Source organism: Spermophilus citellus (assembly GCF_964194105.1).
Source record: "Spermophilus citellus genome assembly, chromosome: 2".
NCBI classification, from domain to species: Eukaryota; Metazoa; Chordata; class Mammalia; order Rodentia; family Sciuridae; genus Spermophilus; species Spermophilus citellus.
Genome location: NC_138183.1, coordinates 81,507,227 through 81,522,478, shown reverse-complemented (window position 1 = coordinate 81,522,478; position 15,252 = coordinate 81,507,227). Strand labels below are relative to the sequence as shown.

At 29.9% G+C, this 15,252-nt stretch overlaps 1 protein-coding gene across 1 annotated transcript in view; it reads right to left on the bottom strand.

Moving 5' to 3' along the window:
- The window catches only part of LOC308641541 (intermembrane lipid transfer protein VPS13A-like), a gene marked incomplete at its 5' end in the record, with an annotated part of 147,541 nt that overhangs the window by 24,745 nt on the left and 107,544 nt on the right, over positions 1-15,252 (bottom strand). The window contains 1 exon segment of the mRNA XM_081280216.1: positions 564-649. Coding sequence (XP_081136342.1) covers positions 564-649 — 86 coding nt within the window.

Genomic DNA, 15,252 nt, shown 5'->3' with positions numbered 1-15,252 from the left:
TTCACCATTCCTGGATTATAGTGGCTGTTGGCACAAACTTAGTAGTGTTTTGAGTACATGGCCAGCTGTGTCTACAGGTTGTATCACTGAGTATTTTTCAAAGAACCCTTCCACTGTCTATAGTTCTATCTGAAGATGTCACTGTTGCCAGGAGTATCCACATATAATGCTATCTACTTCCATTTGTGTATAAAATTGTGTGACTGGGTCTCTATATTATAATGAATAGATACAATCACAGTACTATTGACTTTTATGGTAACCTGAAATTGTGTACTTCTTCAGAGGGAGGGAAGTTGATCTCTGAGAGGATAGCTTTATAAAATTTCTGCATACAATAAACTGACTGAAGCAAATCCTCTAGAATCTAATTTAAAGTTATGTGTGGCTATTTACCTGTATATATGCACAAATCTAAACAGGAATTTATGTAATGTCTTAGGAACCAATCTTTTAGAGAAAGAAGACAAGAGTTAGCAGGACTACATGGAATAAAAGATGTATAACAAGTGACTGTTAGTTAACCCATTATCTAATTACAATGGAGAAAGAAAGCAAGTTACCTTCTAGTTATCATAAACATATCTGTTTTATTGATCATGACATGGGTAAAATATTTGTATTTTGCAAATCTTCCATTTTCCATTACCTAAAAAAAAGTGAGAGTGAGAAAATTGATAATATTCCATAATATGTTATGATCCTCTAAAAATCATTTATCAATGGGGGAAAATCATTAATATACAAAAAATACACATATCAGAAAATTCAAACATTCAAAAAATTATTGCTGTTTCCTTTTTAAAAGTATTTGCTACACTGCTTTAAGATTTCTTGAATGCAGCAATGCCAATCTTTAAATTGTAGATTTTAAAAAATATTGTTACGTTTAAATTCAATCTAATGAGGTATTAAACTGTTGTCATTTTATCTCAGAAAATATATTAATATTAGATTACATTTGTATAGAACATATATAAAACTCATAAATGCATGCATGACATAAATAACTATTATCCCCCACTTTGTCTCTTCCCTGGAAATTTCACCTGCTCTATAAAGATACTTTTCTTTGCCAATCTCAGAACTCATTAAAAATGAGGAGCAGAGTTTCTAGACAAATAGGAGCCCTGAGGCCTATTTGGACTATGTAACAATCTTTAAATTTATTTTTAAGACTACTGAAAGATTGTCTATGTACAATATTGTCTGTTAACCATTATTTACTTCAGAAAATATGAACATAACCATAAAAATAATTTTTAAATTTGTTTTCAATGTAATTGGCTCTGATAATAATTACTTCCTCTATTTAAAACATATAGCAGGCTAGACTGTTTCAAAAGGTAAGCAATGTAATTGTGATCATGATCCCTCAAAAAAGGCATGTTAAGAATTTAGGCAAAATGTTAAAAGTCTTCAAGAAATTAAAAAAGAAGATACAAGACTTTTAAAAAATTGTGTTTCTTGAAGTTGTATCTTTAAAAAAAACTACAAATATTTAGCTTAGAAGCTGTGATTTCATAATTGTCTTGATATAAAAGGTGGATAGAATGGTTTCATTTTTAATGGAGACAGAAATAAAAAACTGAAACAGCATGATGAGGCATGGTTTTTTATGTAATGTCTTAGGAACCAGTCTTTTAGAGCAAGAGGACCAAGTGGAATAAGTTTCTAACTTAGAAGATCACAAAAAATTGAGAAAAAATATCTACAAATAGGTAAGGCAATTAAACACAAATATATCAGAAATTGAAAGGGACAGAGGCACAGATTTAGAAGAAATTAATAAGTATTATTAACTTATAAATTATGCAAATAAATGTGAAAAATCAGGTGAAATGGGTCATATTTCAAGAAGATATAAATTAAGAGAAAGAAGCCTCAATTAGAGAGGCAGGGAAGAACTTATTTGCAGATGACAATATATCTAGGAAGCCAAATACATAAAACCCAGTAATCAATTTGGAAATAGAAGGAAAAAATTATTCTTGTAAGATAAAAAAGATATTTATATGTGTGTTTTTACAAACAATGTGCAGAAGTTATGTGATAGAAGGTATAATGCTTTCCTAAGGGGGGGTATATGAATTTTTTAAAATGAAAATCCATGCCTTATTCATAAATATAAAAATTCATTATAATAAAGATATTATTTACCCCCTTTCACATTTATAGATAACACATATATTCTCTTTCAAAGTGGTCCCAAGATGGTAATTTTTGGAGGATGGGGTGGAGGTAGAGGAGGGAAGATAAGTGACTGGACAAAATCATAATAAAATTTATGTAGAAAGAAAAATATAACATCAATTAAATTATAAAAAAGGAGAGTGAGAACAATACCCTAACATCATTAATATAACTTGTACAGCTGCAGTAATGAAACAGCTTGGTGCTGGTGAAAGTTTATACTGACATAACCAATGAAAAAAATACAAATTACAGAAACTGACCAATATGCATATAGGATTTATAAAAATCTTTTTATCTGAACATAGTAATTTGTGACAGCAACCACCTTTCAAATTAGTGGGTAAGAGCATGCATTATCTAATAAATAGTTTTAGACAACTTGCTGGCTAAAACTGGATCTATTTTTCTATATACTAAATCCTGCATGGGCCAATCAGGCAAGTATACAGAGGTCTGTAAAAATACAATGAAAGTAACATTTTAATAATCTCCCAGCAGGAAAAGCCCAAATAAAACTAAGATCATGAAATTTAATAAAAAAATTGTAAGAACATATAAACACTACTGAATGGCAAAACAATAAGCAAATAAGCAAAGAAATAAAAGAACAGGAAAATTTGGGAAAATGTTTGTTAATACAGAGAGGTGTTTCATAATCTAGAGAAGTCTACTGATTTAAATAAACCTATGAGAGAAAAATGGTAAACCAAGAGTAAACTATCTAAAGGATATGAATAGGTAGTTCAGGAAAAAAACAAAAAACAAACAAACAAAAAAACACAACAAACTGACCAATAAGGAGCCTTAACTCAAAAACAAGAAAATACAAATCAATTACAAGTCAGCAATTCCACTGATAGGATTTATCTTAACCAACAAGTGCCAAAATATACATATAAGATCTTTATAGCAATGTTGTGTTACAAGCAAAAAATCTAAATGTTCATTAATGAGGGACTGAATAAATAAATTATGGGGAAGCCATACAATGGGAAATGTCATAATAAAGTCATAATAAAAAGACAGATTTCTGTGTACAGATACAGAAAAAGAAGATATATTAAGTGAAAAGAAATCATATTACTGAACTGATTGTATAGAGGAAATCGGTAGGGAAATGCATAAACATTAGACATTTCTGAAAGAGTACACACTGATCTGTTAACAGTATTTATCTCTGGACTTGTTAAAGGCAATGGTGAGGAGAGAAGTGAAGTTTTTATTAATAATAAATATATAATCCTTTTATTATGATTGTTTGTATTGAAATTAAACTACAAAATATTTGTTCTCTTTTGTTCTACATGGTCACATTTTAAAATCAAGACTATAAACGTTGCTTTCCTCAAAGACACCACTCCTGACAGAAGACTCTCTATCCCCTTAAAAGATTATAATCTTCAAATAACCCAAAAGCCATTGTTTCACTTCAAGCACCTAGCTTCTATTTCAATATTATGTTAAGTTTGGGCACTGCAGTTGACCCTACCTTTCATCACTTTTCATTTTCAAATCAAATCTAAGTTGTGTCTACCAGCAATTAAACCAATTTCAATAGTTACAATAGCATCTGGAATTTTAAAAAAAAAACCTAAAAAAATAATTCATGCAATGCTTTCTGGAGTTCATCCAAAATCTTAAATACAACACTTAAAAAATTAACAGATGTTATGATCATAGTAATGTGCTCTGAAACATAATAAACTGGACCTTTTGTTATTAGAGTTGATATATTTGAATAAACATCAAATATAACTCATTGCACAGCAAAATGTTGCTGGAGTTTCTATTACTTGTGTGAAAATACAGCAATAATGGCATTATAAGCAGAATCCAAGAATCTGAAACTAAATCCATAGATGCATGGGAGAGATTGTGATAGCTTATCAGCCAAATCCATCTTCTGTCACATGGTAAGGAGTATACAAATGTCACACTTTTGGTCACAAATTTTCTGCTTAATTATTTGACTTTATAAACACATTATATATGAAAGATCTATACTTTTCAAAACATCATTATATATTTTTGAACCCTCCCACCCTGAGAATTTTAGACTTTAAAGGAGTGGTATTGTTCATCCAAAACAATCTTTTCCTTTACATCAAGAAAGTGAGAATCCGGTGTTTAATCAATCCATGTAAATCTTCACAATGATCTCATGTGATTATTAATAATAAATATATAATCCTACAATTAAGTGACTTGGGTCAGTTGCAAAACTGAGCTCAGAACATCGGCTTCTTCACTTCTAATTCCAGTGCTTTTCACTATACCATGATGTTTCCTCTTAAGGTGTCAGACACACTTCCCTCAAGGCACCTCAAGAATGTCTTTGATAATCCTAGAAGATGGTAGTTGTTGAATTTTTAAACTAGATCAACAGTATCCAATAAGTTTAGTGTTAATATCCTATATTCCTCTATCCCAAACAGATGCTAGGTATGAAATGTTTCTATTAAAATAATTTGTGATACCATTTAAAAACAAATGAAGAATTAGCAAAATCAGGGTTAGAAATCACTATAAGGCCTTTGCATAAATATCAAGATTTGGCTGAAATATGAAGGGATTAACAATAGCCAGTACATTAGACATGTCAGTCTTCTTTATATGCTTTCGTGTTCAAAGAAAAATATTTTTTGCCTTATTCATTAAAAGAATGTGTGATTTACCTATCATAAACTGGGAAACTTTCAAAAAGAAAGAAACAAAATAATACAACAGAAGCTGCATTCATTACATATATTTGTCAAAATGTAGAGGTAAGAATTAAAATGATTATTGGTAAAAGAATCTCCCTGGCATTTTGAAAAGTATATATGGCACTTTATATAAATGAAGTGACACTTTAAATGTAAATAAATCCAATCAAATTAATCACACATTTAGATACACAAAGAGATTAGGAGCTTGATGATACTAGTGTCAGAGTTACTTTACTAATATCCACATTTTCTGTCAGATAAATCCCAATACATTAGAAAAAGAACATAAGTTAAAAAAGATAGTATCACACACAACATTTCTAATACTTTCAAATCATCAAAATGTTATAAAATAGCAAAATTCTGAAAAAGCAAAGAAAAATATAAACATAGAAAAGTTTAAATCCCAAGCAATATAAAGCATTAATCATTCATTGAAAATATATTCTTAAAAACTAAGTGAAAATAAGAATACATAGTTTAGCAAAAACTATAAAATATGATCAATATCTGAAATTTTTGTAAGGGTCTCATAGTTTTTTAAAAAAATTTAAGACAACACAACACCATGGGAGATTATAGGAAAATGAAATTCATCTAGATGAAAGATGAATTAACAATGAATGCTATCAAGTGATAAAATCTATTAGATAATAAAGAAAAACTTTTATAGATTATTTAATTTTAATATTCAAGAGATGGCGAAAGAGGAAAGGTTTATGAAATAGATTCTACTAAAAATGTGAACCATTTGTATAAACAACAAAATCCAAGGAATTACTTGAAAAATGGCAAGTGCTATCATTTTCAATTATTTAAGAACTGACCAAGTTATTCAAAATAATCTATTTTAATGAAAAAACCCCAATAATTTCTGAAGAGTAATGTGCTCAAAGTTTAGGGATAAAAGATGTCTTAATATTTCAGTTCAAATTTGAGATTTCAGTGCCATGGCAAATAAAAGGGGGTATTCATTCAAGCTTCATAATTAAATATAGTTGAAATCAATTATTTTAAAACTCAATGATTTCATATATAACAGAATAAATGTAAACAAGAATGAAGAAGTGATATTTAGGCTACCCTGTAAAGCAAGTTGATTAAACAAAAAATCAAATCTGAGTATGTCATCATTTCTGGAGAGGGATTATCCCTCCTATCTTCCTCTCCTCTCATATTAATGAGCTACCTTGATTGTCAGCCAAAGCATAGCTATAGGTTATATTGACAGCTTAGACCAGAAAGCTGAATATAACCCTTTGACATAAAATAAAAGGAAAGACATTATTATATATTATATATTGTTTTCAACTGGTATAATCAAAACAGCCTGGAGAAATGACAGAATTATGCTTGCAGAGTAACTGTGCACCAACCACATCAGATTTTCAATTAACCTACTCAATACATTCTAGAAGAACCAGAGTGGGTGCATCAGTAATAAGTTTATAGTTACAACAATCTCAGTTCCAGCAGAACCTCCAAGTGATCAACATTTATTGATCCATGACATTACATATACCTGAAAATAACATTTCTTTTAAAATATTGTATAATTAGGTGCAGTCCAAATCACTAAGAACCTACTGTTTACCAATTAATGTGCAGAAATTATCATGGTATTATAACTATTCTACTAACCTTGAAAGGAAACAAAAAGGATGAAATTTAATGATGCTTTTATCTTGACAAAGAGGAGACAAATGAGGAATATAGAATTTATATAATGGAGTTCAAAAACTAGCATAAACTGGTATTCATCTGGAACAATAAAAATACAATATAGTTCTTCTTAGGCATAATATTAATAATTACATATATTATCTCATTTGTTTAAATCCTAACAACAATACCAAGACAGGTAGTACAATATTTCCATTTTACAATTTGGAACTGAAATCAGACAGGCATAAGAAAAGACTAAAAATCTAGTAAAAGAAAAAAACTAGAATTTGAGGCTAACTTAGTGTAAGAATTCAGACCCTGAGCCATAGGATATTGCTGTATCTTAAATATTTTTTTATAAAAAAAAAGCACAGAAAAACTATAGTCAGCCTTCTATATTTGTGCAGCATCAGTAGTTTCAAATAACTATGGAACAAAAATTCTTTTAAAAAATTGAATGTGTACAGACTTTTATTTTTGGTCACTATTCCCTCAGAATACAGTATGACAACTGTTTACATAGTACTTACATTGTAGGTAATCCATAGATACGTAAAGTGTTCAGAGGATATACTTAGGTTATATGTAACACTATGCTATTTTATAAGGGACTTGAGCATCAGATTTGGGTGTCCTTGGAGGTCTTGCAATCAATCTGCTACAGATTCCAAGAGACAAGTGTGTATATATTCTAGGAGATAGAGTAGAATTTCATTTTAACTGTTCGGTGGAATATGATTCAGATATCCCACAGCTCTTGCAATGTTTCAACTTTGATGTAATGTCAGGATCCTCTTTGGAGATGAGTCATATCTTATGTGTTTTTTGATTCTTACAATTTCTTACAGCTTGCATCTATCACCTACACAACCAACAGGAATAAAATTGTGAAGATTTTCACATTACAGAGTTGGCCTCTAATGGGTAATGTTTTATCCCCAATTATCCTAACAATAAAAATAATCACTAGAATTAAGCTTGTGAAGGATGAGTAGAAATCTTGATTACTCAACTCCAAGCTGGAAGCCTAATATCTTGAAAAACGTATGATACATAATTAACAAGAATTCAATAAAGACATCTAGAGTTAAGGAATGCATGGATGGCATTAATTTTTTATATGTATTCATATAAACTATTCTCCCATATCAAGCCAGCAAACATCCACTCATATATATGTAATTATACATTTTATTCCTTTGCCAATTCTAAAATTCAAAGTAGCCTGGCAATGTATTCCAGCAAGGTTAACTTCCACAAAACAGCTAGCCTCCCATATTTGTATTCCAACATTGCATCTTCAAGAGACCTCTAACATACACAACCACCTCTGACTTGAAGTACCACAAAAATAACTAAATGCATTTTTCTCTGTAACATTTCCCCATTTTTCTCTACAATATTTCCATAGGGTTCTTTACAGGTAAATTTTCACTGAAAAATTGCCATTAAGACAGTTTATCAGAATTATCATCAGAGGTGCCTAAGATATCAATATTATTTAAATTTATAAGACAAACAAAAACCAAAAAACATGGTGCTTCCTTTCATAGGTGACATTAAATTTTTTTAGATAAATGAGAGAAGCCCATGAAAATGAATTACTTAATTCAGCAAACGAACATTATCCTTTCACAGGACATTTATCCAGTAACAACAAAAATCCTAACTCATTCAAAGTCTAGAATTCTAACAACTACTTTTAGCATGCATTTGTACACACATATACACACACATTTACGGATGAGTTTTATTAAACTCAGCTTATGCTGAGAATTTCTGAGTTTATCCAAAGAAACTAGGGGAGAAATTACTAGGCAGACCTCCAACAAGCCAATAGAGAAGTCATGAGTTAAGCAAGCCTGGGGTGAGAATTTAGTACCTGTACCTTAATAAGACTGGAAGACCTTCTAAACTAATATTATGAGTTTTAGCTCTATTTACTCCCTTGGTAAAAAGAGGGTACGACCCAAATGGATCTTATCTGAGTTCAATTTAAAAGAATATTTTAAAACGTTAAAATGTACTCAAATTCAATTATAACAGTATTTTTCTTTCCTTCATATGTTTAGCAATTTAACAAATGCAATGAGAACAAACTTTTAAAAAGTTTTAGAAATTAAATTGGTCTCATTCAAGTTACAGAATTAAAGAGACATTCATTTAAAACTTCTGACAGAGTAAACCTAAACCTTCCCTAGGTAGAACCATTACCTCCAGAGAAGATATAATTAATTTCAGTCTTATTCAAAAATTATTTTTACATAACACTGGAAGTTTGGAGTGGGGTTCCTTTGGTCCAAAATAAACATTGTGGGACATACCCCTATCAAATGTTTAAAACTCTGGGCCTTACAAAATGATATGACAAGTACTCCTCCAAGAGATTTTTGGTAATCTAATAAATAAATTCTGAGAATTCCATCAAAGGATAGGTAATTTCTTTTCCCATGGGATTTGCTTTATCTGAGGTACTAAGACCTCTAATTAGCCTGGGAAACAAAATTTGGCTCTCTTCAATTTTCTTGTTCCATTCAGAAGTATCCTTCTGGAGAGGAAGAGTTACAAAATGAAGAGTAAGATCCATTAAGCCTTGTCTCCTAGTTCTTGTCCACTTACTCAAAATTTCAGATGAAGCCAGAGGAAGAGTGTTCAGCACTACTATGGTGATCTGACTGCTATTTTAAGCCCTTTTTTCCGATTAGTTGTAATTCTCATCCTGAAGTAAAAGGAAAGACTACGACGGCTGAAGGTGGTTATCTTCCAAATGTTATTAAGGCAGTGTTTGAAGCTAATTACAAACATCTGTAATTTCTGAAAGAAAAGAAATACACAACAAACAAAAACAGCCTCCCTTCTAGAACTTACATAATGGCCATTATAATATTTTTGTAAAGGATTCAAAGACAACACAGATAAAAATAAAAAAGTACCTGAAATGGTAAAGAATATACCTCCATGGTACAATTTGGTTTTCAATATTCATAAACAATGGATATGAGAATATATATATATATATATATATATATATATACACACACACACACACACACACACACACACACACACACACATATATATGTATATATATACACACATACACATACACACACATTCACACACATTTTAAGGAAAAAATTATTTTTTAAGGGGAAGAAATATTTTAAAAAAGGAAATGCAAAACGGTAAAATGTTCAATGAAAAAGAAAAAAGCTTCTACATCAGATACACAAGTAAAGAAAAGATTCTGGCCACTCATGTGCTTCAGCAATGAAAACTAAGCTTCTCTACATTAAGGATAATACTGAGTGGGATTTTTTTTTCTCAATCTTTAAAAGGTAGTAAGTTGGTTTCTAACATCATGTTAAATGAAATAAGCCAGTCTTAGAAAGTCAGAGGTCACATGTTTTCTCTCATATATGGAAGAAAAAAGGGGGAAAAATGGAATCTCACAAAACAAAAGGGAGACCAGTAAAGTAGAGGAAGGGGATATTGGAGGAAGATGTGGGGGGAAGGAAAAGGGAAGTAGTTAGGAATAAAACTGACCAAATTATATTTTATGCAGGTAGGAATATATCACAATGAATCCCACTATTATGTGTAATTATAATGCATCAATTAAAATGTTAAAAAATAAAAACAAAGTGGTGATTCATATATTTGGATCAGAACTGAGTGAATAAATTCTTAAGAATATTACATAAATGGTAGAGACAAAAGCTTTTGAAAATTTTCAACAGTTTCTTATACTTCTCTTTAATGAGCATACTTTTAGAAATTTATATAAGTCCATATTTAACTGAATATATTCAAAAAATCCTTGCAGGATTTAAGGTACTTAACAGGTTGTTGAGAAATGATAATTGATTTAATTGAAAAACATAATAAGCTCAAGACAAAATTACAGACATATGAATACTTAGCTAAATCTGACTATTCTGTTTTAAAAACACAAATATCTATAATATTTTGAATGTTTACAAATTAGAGGATCTCTAAAATCCTGAGAAATGATAATGCCACTTAGTAGAAATCTTTTACTGTTTCACTGCTTAGAAAATGTATATACAATGAACAAAGTTACATTAGAAGCCAGTTTTACAGAATTATTAAATGTGTTTTTGAACTAATGTTTGGAGATACATTGTTGCTATATTCACTGGTTGGTATGGAATAAGTGCTGAAGTAGATTCATCCTATTGAAAGATAATAATGAATACAAAAATGTTCTATCTATGCAAATCATTAATTATTCTAATTCTAAAATACAGAGCCATTTGAAACCATGTTTTATTCTTTGATTCAGGCTTTTCTATACTACTTTATACTCAGGCATTCATCTGTTGAAATTAAAGATTAATAGTTTAAATATTTTAATTGATCTTCATTTACCCCAAAGGAGCTAGACTAATGAATTAAACTGATATTTTTTTATTTATCCATCATAATAATTTGCTCTAAATTAATAATACACTTAATATCATTTTACTTAACCTCATGGGACCTGTAATAGTTTGAGGTCATTATAAATTCATTTGAAAGGAAATTTAATAGTTTATAATTTAAATTTGTTCTTTTCTATAAAAGAAAAAAGCTAAAGCTTGAAGATGGTCCTCTTCCCATCACCAAAGCAAGGTTTAATGCAAAATTTCATTATAGGATTTAAATGAGAGAGAGCAATAGCTATTATATCAGTCGTTTTCTTCTGTATATATGACCTTGAGATATAAATACATTAACATGTTTTTCATATGAATATTAATATCTTAGTCACGGATCTACAATGACTCCAGCTGTACATTTTAATAACCAACACAAAATTGCATAAATAAGTGGTCTGAACAATTTCAAAAGCTAAAATTTATAAAATTCTGATTAAATTGAAATTTATTTTGACTTGTTTTATAAGGAATACTTCAAGTGAGCAATATTATTCTGAGCTTACATCTGATTTATCTATATCCAACGTGAGTGCTAATTGGATATAGATAAATCAGATGTAAGCTCAGAATAATATTTAAATTCATTTACACTCTTAAACACCTTGGTTATTCATCCATGATCATGGGTGTGCACTATTTCAGGATTTTCACAGCTTTTTTCCTGCCATCTTTCAAATGTTATTCCAGAGTCAGGGAGACAGTGAAAATGAATCCCTCATGGTAATCACTTTCTTAAGGAAGAATTTTCTTCCTGTTTACTACACATAAGCAATGATTATGTAGAAATTAGAGTATTCATAAAGTTAAAGGATATGAAAGGTATAGTATTATATAATCAATGCTCAAAAATAGCTTTCTCACTAGACTTTCATTGTAGATTCCATTTTAAAGTTCTAATTAATTATACAGGCATTAATAAACAAAAGAACTATTCACCTGATTAGAATCTCAAAGGGGAGCTTAATTTCTACATATATGATGAGGAACAAGATATTTTTGTCCAGTCATATATCTCCATCAATAAAACTCAGGTACAGAGCAATTTTTAGTGTTCAATTTTTCTCCAATAAAAGCATTTGTTTTTACAATACTGGAAATCCAGTTATAAACTTTTGTCTAATAAGCTTGAAAAGATTATTTCATTGTGCCAGAAAAACAAAAAGAGAAAAGGGCACAGGGACTAGAGGTGGGAGGGAAAGGGAGAGAAGGGAAATTGCATGGAAATGGAAGGAGACCCTCATCTTTATACAAAATTACATATAAGAGGAAGTGAGGGGAAAGGGGAAAAAAAAACAAGGGAGAGAAATGAATTACAGTAGATGGGGTAGAGAGAGAAGATGGGAGGGGAGGGGGGATAGTAGAGGATAGGAAAGGCAGCAGGATACAACAGACACTAGTATGGAAGTATGTAAAAACGTAGATGCGTAACCAATGTGATTCTGCAATCTGTATACGGGGAAAAAATGGGAGTTCATAACCCACTTGAATCAAATGTATGAAATATGATATGTCAAGAGCTATGTAATGTTTTGAACAACTAATAATAAAAAAATTTTTAATATTAAAGAATATATTTTACTACTTTTTTTGGAGGGGGTACTAGGGATTGAACCCAGGAATGTTTAACCACTGAGCCACATCCCCAGCCCTTTTTATATTTTATATTTGAGACAGGGTCTCACTAAGTTGCTCAGGGCCTTGCTAAATTCCTGAGTCTGGCCTTGAATTTGCAACCCTTCTGCCTCAGCCTCATGAGCAGTATGATTACGGGTGGATACCACCATACCCACTCATATTTTGCTTGTAAGGGCTAAAAATTAAAGAATGATAAAAGAAGACCACATCAGTGAAATGTGCTAGTTACTATAACACTGTTTAAAATCTTACTGCCAGAGAGATTTTAAATAAATGTAATTCTACTTCCAATTTTTTTTCATTAAAATGACAAGTTGTTACTGAAATAAACAGAACTTTTTCCAGATATATTAATAATAAATAAAAGACTATTAAGGTCATCTTTATGAAATGATATCAAAAAACTTAAGTATCACAGACCAACCACAGGAAACTCAGTAAAAATGTCTTGAAAAACAATAGTTTTATAAAGCTGAAATGTAAGAAACCAATGAAGGCATTTCTAGGCTTTTCTTTCCTACAATATATATAATAATAGCTTATGGTCTATCTGTTTCTAGTAGAGAAAGTTTTTGTGATTTTGGCCAAGGGTGAGAGAGTAGTGACAAATAGAAATTCAGTTTTTGATGCCAGTACTATTTTAATGGTCATTATTTTTATTTACTTACTCCCAAAAGATAAGAGTACTACTGATATCAACAATAAATTCTTTGATATATGCATATGCCTTAGTCTTAGTAGGTATACCCTTGACTTTATTTTAATTTAAACGAATGCTAGACAGGTAGAAATGTCAGAAGAGCCAATTATTTTTTACTGCTCCTGTTTTACTTTTGAAAAGCACAGTATTTTAAAATCTAGAGTAGTCATTTTCAAAGAATGTAAAGAATGCAGGTTCATAGAAATAAAAGTTTGTTTGATAAACTTAAGAATTAAAAAAAACCTCAGAAATGATGTGTTGAAACAAACCAAAAGTTAAACAGTTAAGGGAATTAGCTTGTATGATCTAATATAAGCTTAATTTAAACAATGTGCTTTAGCATATAGAAATCTTCCTCTGTTGATCCAAAAGCACAGCAGTCATGGGGATTAAAACTTATAATACTAATAATTATTCACCTTTTAGTAGTCCCCCCCATTAGTACATCTAATTATTAGTACATCTGATAAACTAGGGAACTAGAACAATAGAATTAAATTTATCTAAGTTGAAATTCTGAAAATACCTTTAGAAAACAAAACATAAAAAGAATTTGTTTCTAAATCTTTCAGAAACACAGGCAAAATTCCCCTATATTACCCAGAAAAATATATATGTTTATTATAAATATCTTACTAATAATTCTGAATTTATAAAATTTTATAATATATAGTAAATAGATATGTAAATTAATAAGCAAGTATAATGACTTTAAAAACCAACTTTGTTCATTATTTCACAAAAATTCACAATAAAACAATAGAAAGTGAACCAAATAAAATAATATTTTTTTCATTCTTAGATTATACATTATTCACTAACATTCCATGGCAAATCAGATATATTTAAACCTATTGCTTTGGAATAGAACAACAAATTCACACAGCTTCAAAAGTAAAGTATGTTTATTATTATTAAAAGAAATTTGACAAAAAGTACCTTTAAAATGATAAATAAATCTAAAAACATTGAATGACCATTACTATTTTTTCTCTTTTTTTACACAATGCTATTACATTACAGCCCAGAAAATTTACATAGAACAATAAAAAGAAGGCATTGTGCTAACAAATGTAAGTGGATAATTAAAATTAGTGAACATTAAAAGCTATATTTAAGTCTAACTTTAAATCTTAAGGACAAACTTTTTAATACAAAAGCAATGAAGTGTATAAAAGCAAATCTACAATATGGAGTGCACCCTACTTTGGATGTAAAATACATTTTTTTCTGTGCTTAAGATAATCCAATTATATATTGCTTTATCATGATATTCAGAAAAACATTGGAAAGGAAATAAAAGTGTTTTAACTCCCTAAAAGTGGACACATAGACGTTATGATAGCAGTCCTACAAAACACACTAATGAAACATTCCAAGTTAAAAGATAAAGAACATGTGAATGTTAACAATTTAGATCTGACTAATCATCATTATCCTTCTCCTCCTCCTCATCACTACTGCTACTGAGAGTCAAAATCCATCCCCTGTAGAACTGAATTTTCTGAAAGCATGGTAAAGGAAAAAAGAAGCACAGAGGTTAATTAATTATGGCAAATTTCTTGGAAAACATGTAAAAAATATGAAATGCTAAAGGAGTTAAAATAATTTAAAGCAGATTTTTATGGCTGCGACTCAGGTTGCAATCATGGATATAACATTCCATAACTTAACAGGCCTAAGATAAAACTGTGTTGACTTTTATACCCTCCATGTATAAAATGGTTTTATGATATCAATAAGGTATTCTATGAATATATTAAAATTATTCTACATCTCTAGTAGATGTAGGAATTGACTACTATGAAGCACTATAATAGTATGTAGCTTTCTAGATAGAAAATTACTCAATAAAAGTATTTTATATTTAATTATTAAATATGGGCAAATATAAATTAGTGAACAA